At 42.2% G+C, this 23,587-nt stretch overlaps 1 protein-coding gene across 5 annotated transcripts in view; it reads right to left on the bottom strand.

Annotated features, from left to right (window-relative positions):
- The window catches only part of si:ch211-51c14.1 (protein kinase C and casein kinase substrate in neurons protein 3), a 67,752-nt gene that overhangs the window by 7,318 nt on the left and 36,847 nt on the right, over positions 1–23,587 (bottom strand). For 4 of the 5 annotated variants that reach the window (XM_048521485.2, XM_048521484.2, XM_048521483.2 and 1 more), the window contains 7 exons: positions 21,437–21,593; positions 17,415–17,650; positions 13,649–13,804; positions 9,038–9,213; positions 3,701–3,821; positions 1,526–1,611; positions 16–128 (listed from right to left, as the gene is read on the bottom strand). In XM_048521485.2, the coding sequence (XP_048377442.1) occupies positions 16–128; positions 1,526–1,611; positions 3,701–3,821; positions 9,038–9,213; positions 13,649–13,804; positions 17,415–17,650; positions 21,437–21,593 (1,045 nt within the window). The remainder of the gene's footprint in view (positions 1–15; positions 129–1,525; positions 1,612–3,700; positions 3,822–9,037; positions 9,214–13,648; positions 13,805–17,414; positions 17,651–21,436; positions 21,594–23,587) is intronic. The other variant, XM_048521486.2, reaches the window with a different exon arrangement.

Here is a 23,587-nt window from a genome sequence, read left to right on the forward strand (position 1 = left end):
GGATGCAGTGCTTACCCGCCTTGAAACTGAGCTCATCTGACTCCTGGCTGGTGTAATCGTACAAAGCACGGATTCTGACGCCAGGGACGTTTGTGCCATCCTCACCCAGGGAGTACCCTTTACTTAAACTGTGAAACCAAAAACAAAATAGTGGAATGGCTTGGAGGAAAAATAAATCCACCCATGAACCAGTGATGATAAAGGAAGCTAAGCAGTTGAATTGGGTAAATACTTGTCCCCTGTGCTGCAAGACAGTTCAGATCTACATTCTCTAGAACTGGACATTCAGTATGAAGGTGTACAAAATTGAGTTTACACAGAGGTTTTTATTTGGGTTTTGCTTTTTCCCCCTCACCCTCATCTTTGCTTGAAGTTGCTTTTTGCTGGGATATGATAATTGAATATAGGAACAGAAGTGGGTTATTCAGCCCCTCAAGTTTGCTGAGTTATTTAGACATACTAATACTTTATATTTGCATCCTTTCAATCATAGGAGCATTTTCTCCCCAGTTACTCTGTTAGCTTCATGATTTTGAATAATTCGATAAGATCTCTCAGCCTTGTCTTCTCCAAGGAGAAAAGTCCCAACTTATCTAATCTATCTTGATCATCCTTGGAACCATCCTTGTAAATCTCCTAATTGTTTTCGAATATCTTCACTTCCATCCTGAAGTGCAGCAATACTTCAGTAATTAGTGTTTTATATTGATATAAAGTGTGGACATTTGCTTTCATTGCTTTCTCTGATTTGCACTTTTCTGCAGGAAACTCCAAACTCTGAGCCTGTGGTTTGTGGCTACCTATGCTTTTTAGCTTTTTTTAAAAGAAATTGGATAATTTCCAGTGTGCTCAGGGATAACTTCATGTTTGAAGATTCAAACAATTTGGGTATTATCTTCTGCTCTGAGCTGAGCTACCTGAATTATTCTGGACTAGACAGACTTCAATTTATTTGTCGTCCTGCACAACATCAGAAAGTTTGCAATGTGTTTGCACCAAGCAAGATCCCTCAGGATCAGCTGTCTGCACTGCGAGATCTTCGATCTCAAATGCCTTTGGCATTTGTGATGCAAATAATAATGGTAGTATTATCAAACACTGGTTCAGTAAATTTATTCAGTCAGTAACTGAACAGCCTCAGTTTTTGTTATCACTGGACAGCAAAGGCAAGAAAGGCCACACAGGTGATCTCTGTTCCCTGGATTTCGATTCAGTTGTGGCTCACGTTACTAATTTTCAATATTCAGGAGTTCCAGCTAGGACTGAGGACTGACCCGGGCCTGGCTATTTCCTACAGTGGAAGCCCTTGCTAACCCATGTGAATCCTAATTGTGTCGAGTTTTTGGAGGGATAGTTAGCACACTGAAAAACATCAAACGTTGGCATCTTCAGGAAGGTGAGGAAGAAGACTGGCAGAGAGAGGGGAAAAAGTACACTGTGGTCTGAGTCAAATTGAATGTTGGAAAGTCACTCCCTAGCACCGGAAATTGCTATCTGTAACACAGTACAACTCTTGATATATCACCTTAAGCTTTGAAGAACCACCTTGTCTCCTTCCTTCTTCCCCTTCCCTGCTTTGCCTGCAATTTTCTCTCTCTCTGGACTCCATTCCTGTGGAATCAAAAGAAAGTTTGTTAGGTGCTGTGAAAGAAGGACAAGACTAGCCTTTTATTAAATTAATCAGCTGGCAATCTCATTCATTATAATGTTTTTCTTGGCAATCTGGAACCAAGATGGGGAATTCAGAATTAGTGTCTTCTAACAGAATATGTGAATGTAAACATTTAACTCTAACGATATATTCTCAAAATTGTTCTCACCCAGCAGAAAGCCTTCTGGTTCTGAAGAAGAGTCATTGGACTTAATTGCTTCTCTCTTTAGAGATGCTGCTCTATCTGCTCAGTTTCTCTAGCACTTGGTCATTTCAGTAGGCCATTCTGTCTGTTGGTCAGCAAGAGCTGCTCAGTTACTGCCATTCCATGGTCCTTGCCCTATACCCTAGCAAATCTTTCTTTTATACACTTCTCCAACAGCTTTTCAAAAATCATGCTTTTAGGCAGTGAAATCCATTGCTATATTAAAGGTTTTCCTCATGTTGCCAGTGGTCCTTTTTTTTCCAACCATATTCTGTCTGCATCCTCTGAATTTGATCTGCCCATTGATGACAGCAGTTTCATTTTATCTACTCTGTCCCTACCATGACTGAAGCTTTTGTTTTACTTGACTTCTTAAAAAATCGGCTGTAGCAATGCTCACCAGGATAGAAATTGCATTTACGTAGTGTCTTTCACATCCTCAAGTCTCAAACTCACCTTGGCAATCTAATCACACAAGTGTAGATAATGTTTTCATGGGCCAGTGGTGGCAGCCATTCTGTAGTCATCTCAGTAACGAGATTGTGAAGAATGATTACTTCACCTGGAACATTGACTCTACTTGCTCGCTACTGATGCTGCTAGATCTGCTACGTTTCTCCAGCTAGTTCTGTTTTTTTTAATAAAGGTATTGTTGCCTTACAGGGAGTGCAGGGAATGTTCACCAGACTTCATCTGTAGGTGATGAGAGAGTACAGTGGAGAGATTGGGTCTGTACTCCCTAGAGTTTTGGAAAAATGAGAGGTGATCTCATTGACAGTTACAAAATACTTAAAGGGATAGACAGCATTCCAGGTAACACATTTCCCCTGGTCAAGGAGTCTAAAACCGGGAGACCATCTTAACAAAAAAAATACTTGAGTCTGAGATTAGAGAAATCTTAATTCAGAGGGTGGTGACTCTTTGATATTCTCCACACCTAGAAGGCTGTGAAAACTTAGCAGTTTAATATTTTTAAGTAGAGATTGATTATCAAATAAAAAAGTGTAAAGGATTTGTGGAGATGATGTAAAAGGCATTGCAGTGTTCAATTGGTCATGATCGTATTAAATGTTGGAACAGGCTGAAAGGACTACTCCTGGTCCTACAATCCCATGTATCTCACTGAACAAATGTTGGGCAGATTATCTGTGGAAAAGGGGCAATGTCACAGGATCCATTTGACCAAGGTAATAGGGTCTCTATGTTGCATCTGAAAGATGTCAACGTTGCATTGTCTTAGGAATACACTGAAAGTTTCCCTGGATCATGTGCCGGAGTGGAACTCGAGCCTCAAGCCTTCTGACTGCGAAGTAAGTGATACAAGTTGATGTAAAGTTAAGGTTGTGTTGCTTTCCTAAGTGCAACAATATTCCAAAACACAACAGAAGAATGCAGCAATGATGCTGAAAGATGCAAGTCTTTGTGTTTGAAGTTTTACAAAGTATCAGTTACTTCTGCGATTTAGGAAATCGGCACACGGTTTGCACACTGCCAGCTCCTAATAAGTGAGGGATTAATATTGTCCACTTTTGGAGAGTAATCCTCAGAATTTTTGTAGAATTTTAAGTTCTGACAGCTCAGCACTGCCTCAGTATTGCACTTTGTCTAGATTCTTGACTTGTGTTCCAAGCAGTATTTGCACTGGCACCCTCCTGCATTGGAGGCAAACAAGTTAATCGATTTTGTTGTAGCTAAATACTTAGTTCCCCAGTCCTGGAACGCTGTTAGAGGATTAAAATTCAAATTTGTCAGAGGGTTAAACAAAATGAAAAATGTTGTGGTGTTTGGAGATAGACAGTTTGAATCAGGTTCAGTTTAAGTGGGTGGAATGATTTTGCACTCACCTCAAAATGTGGCCAGTTGGTTGGCATCCCTGGACCATGTGTGTTGCGCCACCACTTCAAATCATTCTGCTCATTTACTGAGAGTACAGTCTGGTGTAGGTCCTTGAATATAGACCGGAAGCTGGAGAGAGAATCAGGAAATGGAAATTTATCAAAAGTTCTGTGCAGTTTACTTCATGTATCCCTTGAAATGTAGTCACTTCCACTATAAAGGTGAGGAACTTCCATGGCTGAGACCGATTCAGTGATGGGCAAACTGCATGTAGAAACAATCTTGAAAGTTAGTTAACTCAAGTGCTCCTCGCATACACTCCTTATGTTCCAAAGGGGAAACTTTCTCCACTCCCTCTCTTTTAATTCGTTCACAGAATGAGCATCACTGGGTAGGTAAGCATTTATTGCCCATCCCTAATTGTCAGAGAGCAGTTAAGTGTCAATGTAGGTCAGCAGGTAAGGATGGCAGATTTCCCTCCCTAAAGGGCACTAGTGAACTGAGTGGAGTTTTGTTAGTCACCAGTGGTTTACGGTAACAATTATGTTTGCCTATTTAAATATTTAATTCAATTCAACTTTTGATTTTATGGGGATGTTGGGGTTGGAGGAGTGAACCAAGGTGTCCTGGAAGGAATGATCCTTGGAGAAGGCTAATGAGGGAACCAAGGGGAATTTGTGTCTGGTGATGGCATCCCACTGGACATGGCAAAAATGCAGTTCATAATCCTTTGGACATGGATGCTGGTGGTATGGGAGGGAAGAGAAGGGGTGAGGGCGGAAGTGCGGAAGATGAGGCAAACACATTTAACTAGTCAACTACAGTGTGGGGAATTGTTGAGCAAGGTAAAAGGTGAACTTTTTTGAGTCCAAACCCCCCCCCCACTTTCCCCTCAACTCCCATACCAGGTCATGCGTCTAGTGATGGCATCCCACTGGAGATGGTGGAAATGATGCCTCAATATTTTAGATGTGGATGTTGGTGGAATGGTGATGGTCAGGGAGCCCTATTGGTGGTGTGGGAGGGAAGAAGTGAGAAGAGAAGTATGGGAGATGAGTCAGACATGGTTGAGAGCCCTGTCAACCATGGTGGTGGAGAATCCTCAGTTGAGGAAAAAGGTGAACATTTCTGAGACCTCTCATTCACATACCAGGTTTTGTCATCACTTGGGCTGCTACCAGAACCAATGGTTCCCATTAGTAGCAGTACTAATTCTCCCATGCTGACCTTTTACCCATTCCTTTGTCTGTCCAATTACTGCTACGTCTGTGGGCTCCATCTCCATGCGCCCCCCCCCCCCCCATGTCTCTCTGTCTCTGTCTCATGCTCGTGCACACTTGCACTTGCATCAAGAAGGGTCCCAACCCGAAACATCAACTCTCCTACCCCTCTGATGCTGCCTGACCTGCAGTGTTCTTCCAGCTCCACTCTGTGTTGTCCATATCAATTTGTTTTTGTTTTTGTTTCTGATTTCCACCATTTCTGTTTCTTTGTTTTTTTTTGTTTATCATTCATTTATTTATTTAAACAGAGGGGCACTCTGGCCTCCAGGCTGAAAGCATGCAAATGAAAACTATTTTGAAGTCAAGCAAAAGAGTTCTCACTGTTGTCCTGGCCAGTTTGTTCTCTTGTCCCCCTTGGCGATTGTTTGTTCAGATGAAAGATAATGTATTTGCATTTTGTAAATTCACTGCTGTTTGATTACCAAAAAGGAATAGGAATGTGGCCTACTCGAGTACCGCAAAAGTAAACTACTCACTTCTTGTAGCTTAACTAGCAGTTGTGCCATATTCTCCCTTCCTCTTTTTCCTCACACCGCCCCCCCCCCCCCAAAAATTGTCAGCTCTCTATTTGCATAACCCATTTTTCTTCCCCTCTCCATGTTCTGCATTCATTCCACCACCACTGAGACTAGATTCAATGTTAACTTCTTTTTCTCTCCCTTACCAAACCCTGCATTTCTCCAGCAATTTTTTTTTGTTGGAATCGAGACAGTTTGCTAACACCACGCTAACTGAACAATGATCAGGAGTTTGAATCTTCTACCACTTATAGCTAGGGGGTGAAGTGGAAGCCTGGGCTATATCAAAGCTAATCCTCATTTCATAAATCATGAGCAATTTAAATTGAGTGTCATAAATGTAAAGACTGTCATTTTATTTTTGATTGTAGAATGAAATGGGAAAAGGAATACTTTAAAAACCAAGGATTGTGGAAGGGAGTACTGGGCTTTTTCAAATCCAAGACACCAGCAGTTATAGTAATTCCTGTCTACAGTGTTATTTGTTCAATCAGTGGGAAAGGTTATTACAGACGAGCTGGAGCCAGGGAGTGAACAAATAAATTTGGCCAGCTACAAGTAGCTGATTAACAATGATCATCATTCCATAAGCCAATGACGGACCTGCCTGCTAACAACTGTGTGATGGCTTTCATGTAGTTTAACACCTTGCGAGCATGAACAATTACTTGATCATTAGACCTCCTGAAAGGAACATGCTGTTTGTCTATCTGCTGTTTAAAAAAAACCTACTGTACAAAAAGCTAGAGTATTTTCCTTCTCTAGTTGCCTGTGACCAATAAATCAGAGACTTTATAAATTGTGGAGCAGTTATTCTATGTCTCCTGTAGGCAAGTGCAAGTACTTGGAGAAAATGGAGATTAATGAACAGCCAATCTTCGCAAGGATCATCTCTGCAAATCTAGTAATCGGGCTGTTGAACTGCCTCCCCTGCTTTTCCCACCACTCATAACACCAATTTTTTTCTACTGGAATGCTTTTAGAAAGGGGTTGGTGTTTTAAATCAGTAGAAATGAGTCGATGGATCATAATTATTTACCTGTAGTTAGAATCAGAGTATTTGTGTGTAGAAATTAGTCCATAATCTGTCAATTTGAGTCTAAAAGATAGGTAAATAGGACTTTCTTTGTACTTTTTATAAAATTTTTAACTTGTGATGACCCCAGGAATAGTCGGGCTTGATTTTCAGTGCCCTATGCCAGTGAGACATTGCACAATTGATCTTGTAGAAAATTTACAACATTAAAACTTATCATTCAGATCACTCCTGATCCCACTTTCCTGTAAGTCATGATTCTTCAAGTAGACATTTGTATGCATTAAGTCTCCCTCAGCCGCCTCTATTCCAAGCAAAACAACATTCAGATTTGGGATGACAAGTGCTCAGTAACATCCTACCAGTCACTGACCATCTCCAAGAAGAGGAAGTTTAACCATTTTCCTTGATACTCCACAGTATTACCATCACTGAATCCCACACTATCAACATTCTGGATGGATTGCCACTGACCAGAAATTGAACTGGATTCGCTCTATGAAAACTGTTCATAAACAGCTCAGAGGCTGGTAATTCCATGGTGACTAATCAACCTCCTACCTCCCCAGAGCTTGTCCGTATTCGAGGCACAAGTTAGTGTTGTGATGGAATAATTTTTGGTTGCCTGAAAATGTGCAGTCCAACAACACTCAAATAGCTTGACAACATCCAGGTGTCTGACTGGCACTCTATCCTTCACTTTGAGCATTCTCTCCATTCATCAACCATTCACAATAGTAGCAGTGTTCATCATCTCTGAGACACTACAGAAACTTGCCCACCCTCCTTTGACGGTACCTTCCAAACCTGTGACCTTTATCACCTGGATGATCAAGGGCAGCAGATGCATCAAAACACCACCTCTTCCAATTTCCCCATCAAGCCATGCACCATTCAGTCACAGAACTATATTGCTATTCCTTTCACTGACATTGGGTGAAAGTCCTGATACTACATAATAGAACTGTGGATTTACCTACATGAACTTCAAGAAAGTGCCTCACCACCACCTTGAGGATAATTAGGGATGAACAATAAATGCTGGTCTTATATAATAAGAGGGGAATCTGTCCTGGTAACATCATCTGTTGAAGTTTGGAGTAGTGAAAGATGGCCTGAAGAACATCACCCACGTGGAACGAGAAAGTGCCATTCAACCCATCAAGTTCACTTCCTGCAATGCTGATTTCCAGCCCACTGAAGGTTTAACCCTGATCGTTTCATACATTGTTCCACCAATCCTATCTCTGTTTCTAATCTCTTAATTTTTGTGTGCATACTGAAGTCGATCAAAACCCTTTCAGTCATTATTCAGTCAACTTCAGTTGATATTTACAAGCTCTTTTCTGCTTTTTCTTAATTCAGTTAACTTGGCTCTTTCATAGGTCAAAAGTCTGCCTGCAAGAAAATTCAAGGTTATGGAGTTGGGAGGGCCAGTGAGAAAATGGAGTTAAGGATAGGATCAGATAACCATACCATACTGAATGGTGAAGAAAGTTTGAGAGGGTCAATGGCCTATTCCGAATTCTTGTTTTGATTTCCAACTTCATAGATGTTTTGATATCATCTGGCCATATTTTTAAAGGCATCCTAATTGGCCCATCATTGATTGTAGTAGCTGGGAATATACATACATAGAAAAATATTTCTCCTAACCTTATCAAAACTTAAGCTATAGCATCTCCATACATTTAATTAGATTTTAATTTGGATGATTATGCAAGAGAATAAATAACTGGTTCATAACCAAAAACTGGATTATGTTTGTCTTTTGAGATGGGAAGATACTGAAAGTTATTTTGAATATATCTAGTTTTCTCACCTGAATAATCTGATTCTTGCTGAGGTCCACAGCTATGAACTATACCAAAGCACCACATCTAAGTGACCGTTGTATGTTATGGGCTCAGGCAGAAGCCGTCACTGCATAATTGATTATAACGCCTGATCCTAATCCATGCATGTTCTTGCTAGTCTAAGTTACTGTAAACCAGTCAGAGTGAAAACAGAGACCAAAGTGTAGCTCCCCGTCACCTGATCTCCATGAGAATTAATCTCCATATGCAAGGTGATCAAACTTAGTCTGTTTTAACTTTGTACCTAGTTGGCTGAAGCCTTTAGCCACTGGCTTTTCAGAATGTTTATTTACATCTTTCAGGTAGCCATCAACTTATTCCTGTCTGTGCATAGAGTTATTAAGGCAGAGAAGGATATCATTCAGTCCATCAAGTCATGCCAGCTCTCTAAAGTCAGCCCAATTCTCTCCCTATCCTTGTTTCTTGCAAGTTTATTTCTCACAAATGCTCATCTAATTTTCTTTTGAAATCATTGATCACCAACACTTCTACTAGATTCTCAGAAAGGAGTTCCCTAACTCTAACCTCGTCATTATCACACAGTGTCTAAGGAAGTTCATTCTTGTGTATCCCATAAATCTGTTTCCCTTAGCCCTTGTACTATTATGGTAAAGACAGTTTTTGGTGGATTGCAATGTACCTTTAACCTCACCTTTCATTGTTGGTGACATCAAGGTGCCGGTGTATGGACAGGAAGATCTGTTTGAGAAAGATAATGCGTTTCTGCTCCAGCTGCTGGCTCTGGTCAAACACCATCTCCATCTCTTCCATGTATTTTGGATTGTACTTGTTTAAGTCCTCTATCGTCTTTGTGTAGCGCTGCTTAACCTTGAAATGTTGGAGACAGTGGAGAGGACAGGTTGGGGATGAGTGGACAAAGGAGAAAGAAAGGCAGACGGACACATGCTCACTCTTGCCCTTTCCCTTGCCCCATTCTATCTTGCACTCCCCTCTCCATCCCTGGCCTGCCCCCTCTGTGCCAATCTGTCTTGCTCAAAATGGTGTTATAGTCCCAGTGCAGTACGGAGGAAGAGCTACATTGTCAGCGATGCAGATATTTAGAGAAATGCTGAGTTAGCAAACAGGACCTCAGCTTAAGTTGGGGTAAAAGATCCTTGGATGCTCTTACAGAGCAGTAGAGGGAAATTCTCCTCGCTAATATTTATCCCTCATTCAAAATACGACCATTGGACTCTCCTCTCATCACCACAACATGGGAATAACAGCAAAATACTACAGTTGCTAGAACTCTGAAACAAACTCAGGATGCTGCAGAAATTCAGCAGGTCTGGCAACATTTGTGGAAAGAGAAACCAAGATAATGTCCAGAGTCCAGTGTGACTCATCGGAACTGAAAAGTAATAAAAATTGGCTTTTGTCAGAAGTAGTTTAAAAGAAAAACAATACATGCTGCCAGACTTGTTCAGTTTTGCTAGCATTCTGTGTTTATACCATAATATGGGATGTAGCTTTGTACAAAAAAACCTTTTCCTACATTAGAATACAGGCTGTAAAATGTTTTGGGATCCTGAAAATGTAAGAAGTGCTATACAAGGCATGATTTTTATAAATGAACAGTGGGTGTGGTAAAACCCAAAAAAAAATCTACAGAGACATCATTCATTCCCTTTAATGTAACCGCTGTGTCACTGCTTGATCGGGATGCATTGTGAGATCAGGGTAATTGTACCCTTGTAATTTGATAGATTGGAGACACATTTCCAAGCACTGACAGTGTAAGCAACTCAGTTCTATTGTTACCAGCCTCTTGTAGCTGAACTTTGTTGTTCATATGGATAGGCAGAGAATTGGGAACACTGAAAAAGACTTGTGTGACTAAAATGTGATGCCTTGGTAGCCTTCTGCCAGTCTGCTAGTTAACACGTTGTGCTGCACTGGTGACTTTTGGTTTGGATACATGGCATCAGAGTTTTGAAGCCCTGTGGAGGCTTATGGACCCTGTGTTGCCCCAATCCTGCACAGAAGTTATTCTTAAAATAGCCAGGTGAGGCTTAAACACAAATGCCATATACCAAATTGGAGTAATTAAGTGTCCTGTTAAGATGCCACTCCTATTCCAACTGAAGTCAACACACAATAAAAAAGGCATTACTCAACACAGCCAGGAGATTCAGACAGCTACAATTTTGAGCCGGCAGCTTTGGCCTTTATCATTGTCAATTTTTCTACCTGCAGTTCAGGAGGACACTTCTACCTTGAGGCCCTCTCATCTGCCTTGATTGCTTCCGTCTGAAACCATGGGGCTGTGGCTCTGTCATCATAGGTGGGCTTCATATTGACCTGACAGTTTCAGGATCCTGTCGTCCATCCTTATTCGGACAGCAAGTGAGTTTCCCTCCAGTCATTGACACAGCAATGCGAAATCATGCCACACCTACTCTGTTCAGTACTGGGCCTAGAACATTAGGGTCTTACCCCATTTGCTCCCGGTCTGCGCTATCCTCATTTTAAGAGGGAGAATTCAGATATTTTAATTGACCTGTTCAGAGACATTATTACACACCAGTGGAGCAGTTGGGACTTTTCATCTGGGCCTTCTGGTTCAGACATAGGGATACAACCACTGCACCACAGGAGCCCTCAAGGTGGTGAATCTCCATTTAATGTTTGTGGAACAAGTCTGAATCTGAACCTGGAGTATCACGGCTGCAGACCAAATGCTGGAAAGTGGGATTTTGCTGAGTGGCTTGTTTCTCAACCAGCGCAGGCACAGTAGGCTAGGTGATCTTCAGCAGTGCTGCAAACCTATGATGATTTCAGACATTTTCCAATCAACCTGTTCAGAAGACATCATTACACATCTCTGGAGTGGATGAGATTTGAACCCGAACTTCCTGGCTCAGAGGTAGGGACACTACCACTGTACTATAAGAGACTTCCAGGGGGAAAATCTATTTTTACCCCCAGCAAATTGGCAACCCTAGATCTGTGCATTGATGGCTTGTAATAGAGTGATAACTGGGGTGCTAAAACTGGGTCACCAGAGGGACTGCAAAGAAACAAGGACTATTTGGGATGGATTGTAGATGTTACTCTCACTAACAATGCCAACATCCCATGAACAAATTAAAATATTTGCTTCAGGCCACAGCAGGGGGAACTGAAAATGTTCCCACCATGAGACGATTGAGAAAAAGAGGGCACAGTTTTAAAAATTTGACAGAAGAGGTAAAGGTGATATTAGGCAGCAATCTTTTATTGCAGCAAGTGATTAGGGTATGGAATGTGCTGCTCAAGTATGTAGTGAAGGCAGATTTATCTAAACAATCAAAAGGGGATTGGAGCATTATTTGGAAAGAAGGAGCTTCCAGGGTTACAAGGAGATGGCAGGAAAACGGTACGAAGTGAATTGTTCATTCAGAGGTCCAATATAGACACAGTTGGCTGAATGGCCTTCTTTTGCACTGTAACAAATCTGTCATCCTGTGACCTTTGGGCTGATGAATAGTTTAGCCACATTTTTAACTCCTGATTGCAAATGGGACATTGTGTTAGAGGCTGGTATAGTGGTAAGAGTCCCTACTTCTCAATCAGGAGGTCCAGGTTCAAGTACCACCTGTTTCAGATCCCTATAGTAACGTTGGTTAAATTAACCATTAGTGGCTGGTATGTTTGAAGATTGCTCAGCACCTTCAGGAGTGGAGGGGGGATTGTTGCTTGGGGCAGGAAGGTTTGATCACACGCATTGACCTCTGGACATGAGTTGTATGAATGTTTAGAATCGGGAAGAATGGGTATTCAACTCCATTTTGGGATATATGTACAGAATCTGTAGAAGTACTCCAAGAGAATGCTGGGTTAATATTGAATATTTTCAAGGAAGAGGCATAGAGGTTCCTGTTAAACAAGGCAGTGGATGAGTATCAGGACTGGGCAGGAATGTAGATTTGAGCTGCTGAGGTGGTATGGTGGCTCACAGCGCCAGGGAACCTGGGTTTGATTCCAGCCTCAGGCAACCCTGCACATTGTCTGTGTGGGTTTCTTCCAGGTGCTCTGATATCCTCCCACAGTCCTATGGCTTACGTCGAAGGTGTCTTAATTAAACTTCTCACGAATAGCCCTAGTTTGCTGATATCTAAGGGCACAGCTGGCATGCTTCCAGCGTTTGCCCTAAGTGTGTTACTATTAGGGTGGCACGGTGGCTCAGTAGTTAGCACTGCTATCTCTCAGTGCCAGGGACCTGATTTTGATTCCGTCCTCGGGTGACTGTCCTTGTGGAGTTTGCACATTCTCCCTGTCTCTGTGTGGGTTTCCTCCGGGTATTCTGGTTTCCTCCCACTGTCCAAAGATGTGCAGGCTAGGTGGATTGGCCATGCTAAATTGCCCGTAGTGTTCAGTGGTGTGTAGATTAGGTGGGTTTTGAGGGATGAGTCTGGGTGGGATGCTCTGAGAGATGGTGTGGACTTGTTGAGCCGAAGGGCCTGTTTCTACACGAGGAATGCTATGTGCAGGTTAGGTGGATTGGCTGTGCTAAATTGCCCATTGTGTCCAAAAATGTGGAAGGCAGACGGGATATGCAGCGTTACTGGAATAGAGTAGGCAGATGGGGTCTGAGTGGGATGCTCTTCAGAGGATTTGTGTGAACTCAATGGGCTGAATGGCCTGCTTCTACTCTAGGCAATATGATTCAGATCAGCCATGACTTTATCAAATAGCCTGCTGTTGCTGTTAGTTCATTTATTTACATGATATGTTCATTAACACATTGCTGTTTGTGGGAGTTTGGTGTGCATATTTTGACATCTGCACTCCTTACATTCCAATACTGCTTGCACTAGGGATGTAAATATTGTTTAACAAATATATGTATAAACTGTTAAAATTATATCATGTAACCATTTAAATGTTAACAGGTGTGTTTATTAAAAATAAAGTTTTGATACATTTCTTCTTTCAGCTCTGTAGCTTAAATTATACTCAGCAAAGATCAAAAAAAACAAAATAGATAAATCTACAGGAATAATTTCAGCCATGTCTTACATGATATCCTCAAACACAGTGAACGCCTTTCCAAAAATAAAGTCTCCTTCCTGCAGATTTTTTTAAAATCAGTTTTAAACATTTACTGTAATTTACAAATGACCAGACCAACACTTACTGATTAACCATTTACTATTTTAAATCCCTAGACTGCATGTAATTTGAGTCGTTCTAAGGATGTGGAAAGTGATATATAAATGCAAGTGTGTTTTGTTTTCCCTTTTGACATTGATGCACACAACACTCAAATTTACTTTCTCACCTTTTCTACTTCGTGATTACACTTCTCTCGATCCCGCTGGAGTTTGCGCTGCTTTGATGCAGATGTTGCCTGGTTGGCCTTGCCACTGTTTTCACGAACAATGGCTACCCGCTCCTTTTTGCGTTTGGTGTGGTACAGTTTCTTCAGCTTCTCTGTCTGAGCAAAGGGTTTAAAGAAGATGTACAGGTTAATGTCTGCACACCCTACTTGGAGAAGGGGGCATGGGCATTTGAGAGAGGTGTACAAGAGTTTGACAGATTCAGGAAAGGTGGACAAAGGAGTGTTGTTTCCATTTGCGGACAGTACAAGAACAAAGGGCACAGGTTGAATATTTTGAGTGAGAGTTGCAGTGGGAAATGAGGGGAAGAATTTTTTTTTAGGCAGCCACTAGCAACGAACTGAAACTTACTACCCATGCAATGTTATGAAAGCAGAGATGATCAATGATTTGAAATGGAAATTGGATGGGTGAATGAAGAAGTAAATTTGCAGAGCTATGGAGATAGAACAGGGCATTTTCTAGATAGGTTAAAAAACTGGCATGGACTCAATGGGCCAAATGGCCTCTTCCTGTACCATCAAGTGTCATGCGACCTGGAGATGTCCCAGCGACAGAATGAGTTAAATAAATTTGAATTGGGCGAACAGAACATAATCTTGTGCCTTGGGACGGGGTACAAGTAGAAAAAAAGATCACCCTTGGATCATGGTGTTGACCATTAAACGTCTTTATCTAGAATAGAGCTGAGGGACTGCACTAATGTGGAGACACTGGAGAAAGTGGATTGTTCCCCCATAGCCTGCAAAGGTTATGGGGAATTTTAATAGGTGTTCAGAGTTACAAAGAGTTTTGATACAACAGAGTAGAAAACATTGCTCCTATTGATCAGTAACCAGGTGAAACAGGTTCAGGTTGATTAGCAAAATAACAAAATTGTTATCATCTGGGATGCACTTCTTAAAAGAACAGAAACAAATTCAGTAGTAACTTCCAAAAGGCAACTCAATAAACATTTGAATTTTTTAAAAAATTCATGCATGGGATGTGGACATCACTTGCTCCATCCCTAGTTCTTTTTGAGAAGATGATGGTGAGCTGCCTTCCTGTAATTGCTGTAATCCATAAACTATAAGTAGACTCACAGGATTTTGTCCTAATAGAATAGAAGGAATAGCTATATATTTTCAAGTCTGGATGCGGAATGGTTTGGAAGGGAACTTGCAGGTGGGTGATATTCCCATGTACCTACTGCCCTTGGTGGAAGTGGTCATTCATCTGAAAGGTGCTTTCTAAGGGGGTTTGGTGAATTTCTGCAGTGTAACTTGTACATGATACACACTGCTGTTTGGCATAATTCAGAGGACATTAGAGAATAGAGCTGGGGATAAGACAAATTTGTTTTCAAAAAGCAAACATAGACGTCAGGAGCTGAATGACTTTCTTGTGTGCAGCAGGATTCCATGAGAGATATTTACTTGGAAATGGTTTCAGCTGAGCACAGGAGAAGCTTTGTGGCCTCATGCACCAAGAGAACCACTTGACCAACATCCCAGATGACACCCCAGCATGTTCCAGCTACTTTGTACCCCCGTATTAAAATGATCTTTCAATGAAGTTTTCCTTAGAACAGAGAAGGCTGAGGAAGTACCTGATTGAGGTGTACAAAATAATGAAGGACATAGGGAGAAACTTTGCCACTTAGGATGATCAATAACTACAGGGACAAATTTAACATAAATAGTACAACATTTAGATGGGAATTAAGGAAGAATATTTTCATCTTGATTGTGGTGGGTATCCAGAGCCCGTTCCCTGAAATGCTCGTAGGGGTAGAAAATAGGACAATGTTTAAGAGTATTTTGAAATGATTAAGAAATGATGAACACATGAAGAGTGATAGCATGCAAGGCTATGGGCTAAGTCCTGACAAATGGGACTAGAGTAGATCGGTGCTTCATGACTGGTGTGGATATGATGATGGACCAAAGGGCCTATTTCCTTGCTGTGTAATTCTACGACTTCATTACTGTCACAATAAAGGTTGCAAACCAGTAGTGGATAGCTGTTTGATAGGACAGAACACTAATATTGGTAAAAAGAGAGACATGTTGCTGAAAGGTTTGTTTTGCACTCATTAGGACAGATGCAAGAATGTCCAATTTCAAATGAACACGTGAGCTATTACAGATTTGAACATTGTTGGTAGTGTGGATGTGCAGAGGGATCTTGGTGTCCATGTACATAGATCCCTGAAAGTTGCCACCCAGGTTGATAGTGCTGTTAAGAAGGCTTACGGTGTGTTAAGTTTCATTGGTAGAGGGATTGAGTTCCAGAACCGTCATGTCATGCTGCAACTGTACAAAACGCTAGTGCAGCCTCCCTTGGAATATTGCGTGCAGTTCTGGTTGCCCCATTACAGGAAGGATGTGGAAGCATTGGAGAAGGTGCAGAGGAGATTTACCAGTATGTTGCCTGGTCTGGAGCACAGGCCTATGAAGTAAGGCTGAGGAACTTAGGTCTGTTCTCATCGGAGAGAAGGAGGCAAATGGGGGATTTAATAGAGACATACAAGATGATCAGAGGATTAGATAGGGTGGACAGTGAGAGTCTTTTTTCCAAGAATGATGACTTCAGCTTGTACAAGGGACATAGCTACAAATTGAGGGGTGTTTGATTTAAGACAGATGTCAGAGGCAGGTTCTTTACTCAGAGAGTGGTAAGGGCGTGGAACGCCCTGCCTGCCAATGTAGTTAACTCAGCCACATTAGGGGCATTTAAACAGGCCTTGGATAAGCGTATGGATAATGATGGGATAGTGTAGGGGGAGGGGCTCAGATTAGTTCACAGGTCAGCACAACATCGAGGGCCTGTTCTGCACTGTATTGTTCTATCTTCTATGTAAAGAGATACGGGTTGCGTACAGGATAAATACAAGAATACCAAATTTCAAATGATCATAACAATTTATATAACAAGAGGACTTTAATTGCTTAAAATGAATAGTCAGCTTGTCAGTCAAATTTGACTTGCCAAGCAGTCAGCGTCCGTTGTGTAATTTGTGATCATAGATGGGGAGAAACTTTTCCCCTTCATAGAGGGCTCAATAAGCAGGGGACACATTTAAGATAAAGAGCAGGACGTTTAGAGGGGAATTAAGGAAGAATTTTTCTGAGTGCAAATCGGAATTTTGGCAACCGGTTTCTCTGCAGCAATTTTCAAATCTGTAATAACTTGTACTCTCCACTAAGTGGCACCACAAACTGTGAAATGATCAGAAGTGGGGAATTTATTCAGAATCAAAGTCACTACCCTGCAATATCCAGTAATTAAAACAAATTTGTCATTGTTCATGAATCATATAGTTAAGTCCTTTAACATTTCCAGGAGTGATAATTTGAGGATGATTATTGCGCCGCAGTCAAAGAATTTCACATTCAATTGTTGTGTAGGTGCTGGGAGTGGAACTAAAGCATTGGATTGAATATAGACATGGTGTTCACTGTTACTCCCTGTTCATACTCCCGTGTGAAGAAAGACAGTCTTGCACAAGATATCAATGATGTTAACCTGCTCACACACCAATGGTCAGCTTTATTAAAATTAATAGTTCTAGTTAATAGGTTGTTTACTTTTAATACAGTGGGGACGTTGAGAATATGTAATGTCAATGGAATGGGTATTTTAGTGTGCACAACACAATCCCATTTAAAGCAAGAAACACTGCCCCTTATGTGGCTTGCATACACCATGCAATGTTTAACATACTTTTTTCAGTTTCTTTGTCCAGGGCTTCTGTGCTTTTCGGAATCCACTCTTCACCTCATGGGTCTCCTTGAAGCCGCCGAAGAATTTCTTGTGGTACGTCTCCCCCTGCCAGTTCTGAATCTTGGCTGTGTCCTCAGTCACCAGCGATTTCTGGATCTGCAGGTGGAGTTCACTCAGTCGGTCTGCAGAGGTAAGGAAGGCGTGCCACGCCTTCAGCAGAGTACCGTACATTGGACCTGGTGAGTATGATAGACAGGCTGGGTACGTTTGCTTTGCAGTTAGTTCTGCTACAAACTCTGATCCAGTCCTTTTGGTCATTAAGTATCCCGTCAGCCTTCTTACAGATACAGAGTGAAAATAGCAGAGGCAATAGCCTAGTGGTATCATCGCTAGACTATTAATCCAGAGACCCAGGTAATGTTCTGATGACCCAGGTTTGAATCCCACTGTAACAGATAGTGGAATTTGAATTCAGTAAAAATCTGGAATTAAGAGTCTAATGATGACCATGAATACATTGTCAATTGTTGGGGGGAAAACCCATCTGGTTCACTAATGCCCTTTCGCAACAGAAATCTGCCCTCCCCACCTGGTGTGGCCTACATGTGATTCCAGACTGACAGCAATGTGGTTGACTCTCAACGGCCCTCTGGGCAAATAGGGGTTGGCAACAGATGCTGGCCCCACCAGAGATGCTCACATCCCATGAATGAATTTTAAAAATTCATTCTACTTACAAACCAAGATAGTGCTAGTACTACTGCTAAAGCCAAAGTGATTCCTGAGATGGCAGGACTAAGGTATGAAGAGAGACTGAATTAGTGAGAACTGTGTTCACTGGCATTTAGAAGAATAAGGAGGGATCTCATAATAACCTATAAAATTCTAACAGGGCCAGACAGGAAAGATGTTGCTAATGACAAGCGAGACCAGAATGAAGGGTCACAGTTTAAAGGGTCGGGGGTAGGCCACTTAGGACTGCAATAAGGAGAAATTCTTTTCACCCATGGAATTCTCTGCCACAGAAAGCGTTTGAGGCCACAACATTGAATGTTTCCAATAGCGAGATATAGTTCTCAGGGCTAAGGGAATCAAAGGGTATGGAGAGAAAGGGGAACAGGAGCTGGATGATCATCCATGATCATATTGAATGGCCAAGCAGGCTCAAAGGGCTGAATAGCATACTCCTGTCCTATTTTAAGTGTTATGTTTTTTTGAAACACTTATTGCTAAGGCTGCTAATCCTGCTACAGCCAGAGTCAGTATTTGGACAGTCAGCTTTTGCATAGATAATAAAAGAAAGGACTTACAGTTGTTTATATCCTTTCACCTCCCCCACCCCAAATTCTTTGTAGCATGGTGTCATTGGAATTTTTACATCTATTTAACAGTGTGCACAGAGTCATCACAAGAGAGGCATCTCCAGCAGTGTGGCACTGACTCAATATCTTACTGGGAGTGTCAAACTAGGCTTTTTATGCTCATGTCTCTGGGAGTAGACTCAGAACTGTGCCAGTTGGTCTGCAACAATGGGGCAATTTAAGAGTGAAATGAAGAAACACATTTTCACGCAGAGGGCAGTTGAAATCTGGAACTCAATCTCCTGAAAGGCTGTGGATTCACGTTGGGGGACAGGGGGAGCAACTGGAGCTTCAAGACTTGTTGGCTAAAAGCACAGAGGATATGGTGGTTAACTGGAGCCAAGATACAGACCAGCTGTGAATGAACTGAAAGGCAGAGCAAGTTCAAGGGGCTAAATGGCCTCCACCTCCTCCACTGGGAAGGTCCACGGTTATTTACTTCCCTCGACTATTACTCAGAAGATTTTCTCTCATGCAGTAGTTTATTTATAGGATGTGATGCCGAAGACCAGCCTGCACACCAAACTGACAGTCTTGGCCTGGCCACCTGTCCTGATCTCCAGCGGAACTCTCACATACACATTGTTAGTAAGAAACCGGTTTCCTATTTCATGCCAAAACCTTCCATTTTAAAGTTCAAGTCCATCTTAGCTTCCAAATCTGAAGACGCTGTTTCAATGTGTCTCTCCCACTGTTGGACAAAAATAAACGCTTGTACTCAATATCTCTCTCTCGCTTCCCCCCCCCCGCCCCTTTAGCTGTCAATCTCCCTCCTCTCTTCATGTATCTCAGTATCAATATCACTGTGGCAAATGAGACTCCCCTCTTGTTTCATTCACTCATTCACTCACTTCACTGAATATGGATGTTCCTGGCTGTGCCAGTATTTGTTGCCTGTTCCTAATTACTCTGGAGAGTTGACGTTGGTGGATGAAGTGCCCCCTCAAGCAGGCTGCTTTGTCCTGGACAGTACTGAATTGCTTGCATTTTGTTGGAGCTACACAGATGAGTGGAGAATATTCCATTACACTCCTGATCTGTTCATTGTAGATTATAGACACACACTGGGGAGTCAGGCAGTGATTTACTTGCTGCAGGATTCCCAGTCTCTGACCCGCTCTTGCAGCCACAGTATTTATTTTGACTAGCCCAGTTCAGTTTCTGGCCAGTGGTAACTCCCAGGGGTCATTGCTAAGCTATGTCCCATACACAAGAAGCAGGACAAGCCGAACCCACCAGTTATCGCCCTATCAAATCTAAACTTGACAGTGAAGGTGTCAGCAATAGTGATGCCACTGAACATAAGGGGGAAATGGAAATTTTTGGAAATAGTCTTTGCCCTGGAATCTGTGTGGCGCAGATGCTACTTGCCACGTTACCACCCAAACATGAATCTTTTCCAGGTCTTGCTGCCTATGAATAAAGAGGCTGCTTCAATATCTCAGCAGTTGTGGATGATGCTGAACATTATTTAATTATTTAACAATATCCCCACCTCTTACGTTATAACAGAAGGAACATCTTTAATGAAGGTCGTTGCAGTTTTGACTGAGGCTGTATTGATGTCAGGAGCTAAGTGGCCCTAACAGAACTCTAACTGGGCATCAGTCATTGGATTACTATTAAGCAAGTGCTGCTTGATAGCATGTGGGTGACACCTTGCATCACCTTACTGGTGATCAAGTGTAGACTTGATAGGGCGGTAATTGGTGGGTTGGATGTGTCCTGCTTTTTTGCGCATAGGGCATAACGAGGCAGTTTTCCAAATTGGCGGTGTAGCAGCTAAACTGGAACAGTTCTGGAGCGCAAGTCTTCAGCACTATTGCCAGAATGTTTTCAGGGCCCATGGTTTTTACAGTATCCAGTGCCCTCAGTTGTGTATTGATATCACATTGAGTGAATCTAATTGGCTGAATACTGATATTTGTGATGCTGGGGATCTCTGAGAAAGCTGAGATGGATCATCCACTCAGCACTTCTGGCCAAAGATCCATTTTCCTGCTGAGTTAGGATGCTCTATTCTACCCACTTATCGGCCGAGACTCGGAATAGCACATTCATCTTGGGAGTTGGAACGTCATGGGTTCAAGCTCCACTCTTGGAAACTTGGGCACGGAATACTTGTTGACTATAAAAGCACTTGGGTTATTTTGAAGTTGTGAATGGTGCCACAGAAATTCAAGTCTTTCTTGTCATCCTTAATTGAGAAAAGTATGGACTAGTTCTAACGTTATCTGTTCTACCTGTTGGGAAGCCTTGAATGTCTTATACTTCCATCTAGGAATTGGAGAATCTTACAACACAGGAGGAGATCTTTCAGCCCATTGTGCATGTACTGGATCTTAGTGTGTTCACTACTGAGTTAAATCTGATTCTAACAACCTTTTCAGGTAGTGGCTGATAACACCAGTTGTGAAAAAATATATACTTTCATTGCTTCTGAAGATCTTTTTCCAATGGTTTATAAATCAATGAGCTTTTGTTCCTCACACATTTGCCACAAGGGAATAGTATCTACTGCTTGCTCCATCCAAACCCCACAATTCTGATTAACATTCAATATCTTCTTTAGCTTCTCTGCTAGAATATGAACATTCCCAGTTTCCCCATATAATTGACTGATTGATCTTCCTTGAAATTCACACTTCTGGACGTACTCACTTGCTTCTACCAGTGGCTTCCACTTCCTTGACCAGGTTGCTATCTGCAGAGCATATTGTTTCTCAATCTTTGCTCTCTCCTGGAAACACAGGATGATGTCGTTGCAGACTTTGTAGCCATCGTCCGTGCGTTTTGTTGTGCTTTTATATTTATCTGGCTGGGGAAAGGAAATTAAAACATTGCTGAGACATTAGTCGCTGATGTAGGTGTTCCTGGTACTTATTGTACATGTCACCCCAGTGCTCACTGCCTGATATTGACAAGTGGTTGACTAATTGCTTAATATTACAGTTCTTTTCTTTAAGGTTTTGGAGTAGATTTGTAGCTCAGGTTGTGGGTGTTGAGGTTGGTTTGCTCGCCGAGCTGGTTTGTTGTTCCACAGACGTTTCATTACCATGCTTGGTAACATCCTCAGTGCAGCCTCTGATGAAGCATCGGTGTGTTTTCCCACCTGCTTTTTAAACTCTGGCATACATTGCGATGGATTGCCTCACTTCCGGGTTTCCTCCGTAGTGGAATGGGATCGAGTTCAATTTGTTTATTAATAGCAGGCTTCGTGGAGTGCCATGCTTCCAGGAATTCTCGTGCTTGTCTCTGCTTATCCTGACCCTGGATCTTGGTGTTGTCCCAGTCGAAGTGGTGGTTCTCCTTGTCCATGTGGATTGAGGTGAGTGAGTATTGGTCGTGTTTTTTTATAGCCAGTTGGTGTTCACATACTCTTGTTTTTAGTTTCCTTCCTGTTTGTCCGATGTAGCGTTTCTCGCAGTCTCTGCAGGGATCTTGTAGATGACATTGGTCCTGTCCGTGATCTTTAGTTTGGGTGAGCACTTGTTGTAGGGTTGATGTGGGTTTGTGTGCCACTCTGATGCCCATTGGTCATAGAAGTCTTGTGGTGAGTTCTGACGTGTTCTTGATGTAGAGCAGTATGATGACAGTGTCAGGGTGTGTAGAATCTTTCTGATGCTGTTCCTGTAGGCATCTTCTGACCCAGTTCTTTGGATATCCATTATACTTGAACACTCGGAAGAGGTATTCCTCCTGCTCTTGGCGCAGTTCCATGCTGCTGTAGTGTGTTATTGCCCTTTCAAATTGTGTTCGCACGCAGCTTCATTTGTGTGTGCTGGGATGGTTACTATTGAAGTTCAGTACCTGGTCTGTGTGTGTGGCTTTTCAGTGTACTTTCGTTTACAGTTCCCCATTTATCTTGCGCTCTACCATGACATCCGGGAATGAGAGTTGTTTGTTCTTCCCATCCTGTCTGATGAATTTTGTTCCAGTGAGTGTGTTGTTTATGAGTTTGTCTGTCTCTTTTAATTTGGTCAATTGTCATCAACGGACCAAACGACATCATCTATAACATTCCCTGCAGAGACTGCAAGAAACACTACATCGGACAAACAGGAAGGAAACTAACAACAAGAGTATGTGAACACCAACTGGCTATAAAAAAACACGACCAATACTCACTCACCTCAATCCACATGGACAAGGAGAACCACCACTTCGACTGGGACAACACCAAGATCCTGGGACAGGCTAGGCAGAGACAAGCACGAGAATTCCTGGAAGCATGACACTCCACGAAGCCTGCTATTAATAAACAAATTGAACTCGACCCCATGTACATTCCATTACGGAGGAAACCCGGAAGTGAGGGAATCCATCACAACGTACCCCAGAGTTTAAAAACCAGGCGGGAAAACACATGATGCTTCATCAGAGGCTGCACTGAGGATGCTATCAAGCACGGTAATGAAATGTCTGCGGAACAACAAACCAGCTCGGCGAGCAAACCCACCTCAACAATTATTTTCCTTGTATAATCATAGAATCCCTATAGTGTGGAAGCAGGCCATTTGGTCCATCAAATCCACACCACCCCTTGGACAGCATCCCACCCAGATTCACGCCCCTATCCTATCCCAGTAACCCTACATTTCCCATGGCTAATCCACCCAACCTATACATCCCTGGATACTATGGGCAATTTAACATGGCCAATCAACATAACCTGCACATGTTTGGACTCTGTGAGGAAGCAGGAAGGGGTAGAATGTGTAAACTCCACACAGGCTGTTCCTGAAGGGTAGAATCAAACCTGGGTCCCTGGTGCTTTGAGGCAGCAGTGCTATCCACTGAGCTACCATGCAA

This window comes from Stegostoma tigrinum, chromosome 38 (genome assembly GCF_030684315.1).
Source record: "Stegostoma tigrinum isolate sSteTig4 chromosome 38, sSteTig4.hap1, whole genome shotgun sequence".
Taxonomy (NCBI): domain Eukaryota; kingdom Metazoa; phylum Chordata; class Chondrichthyes; order Orectolobiformes; family Stegostomatidae; genus Stegostoma; species Stegostoma tigrinum.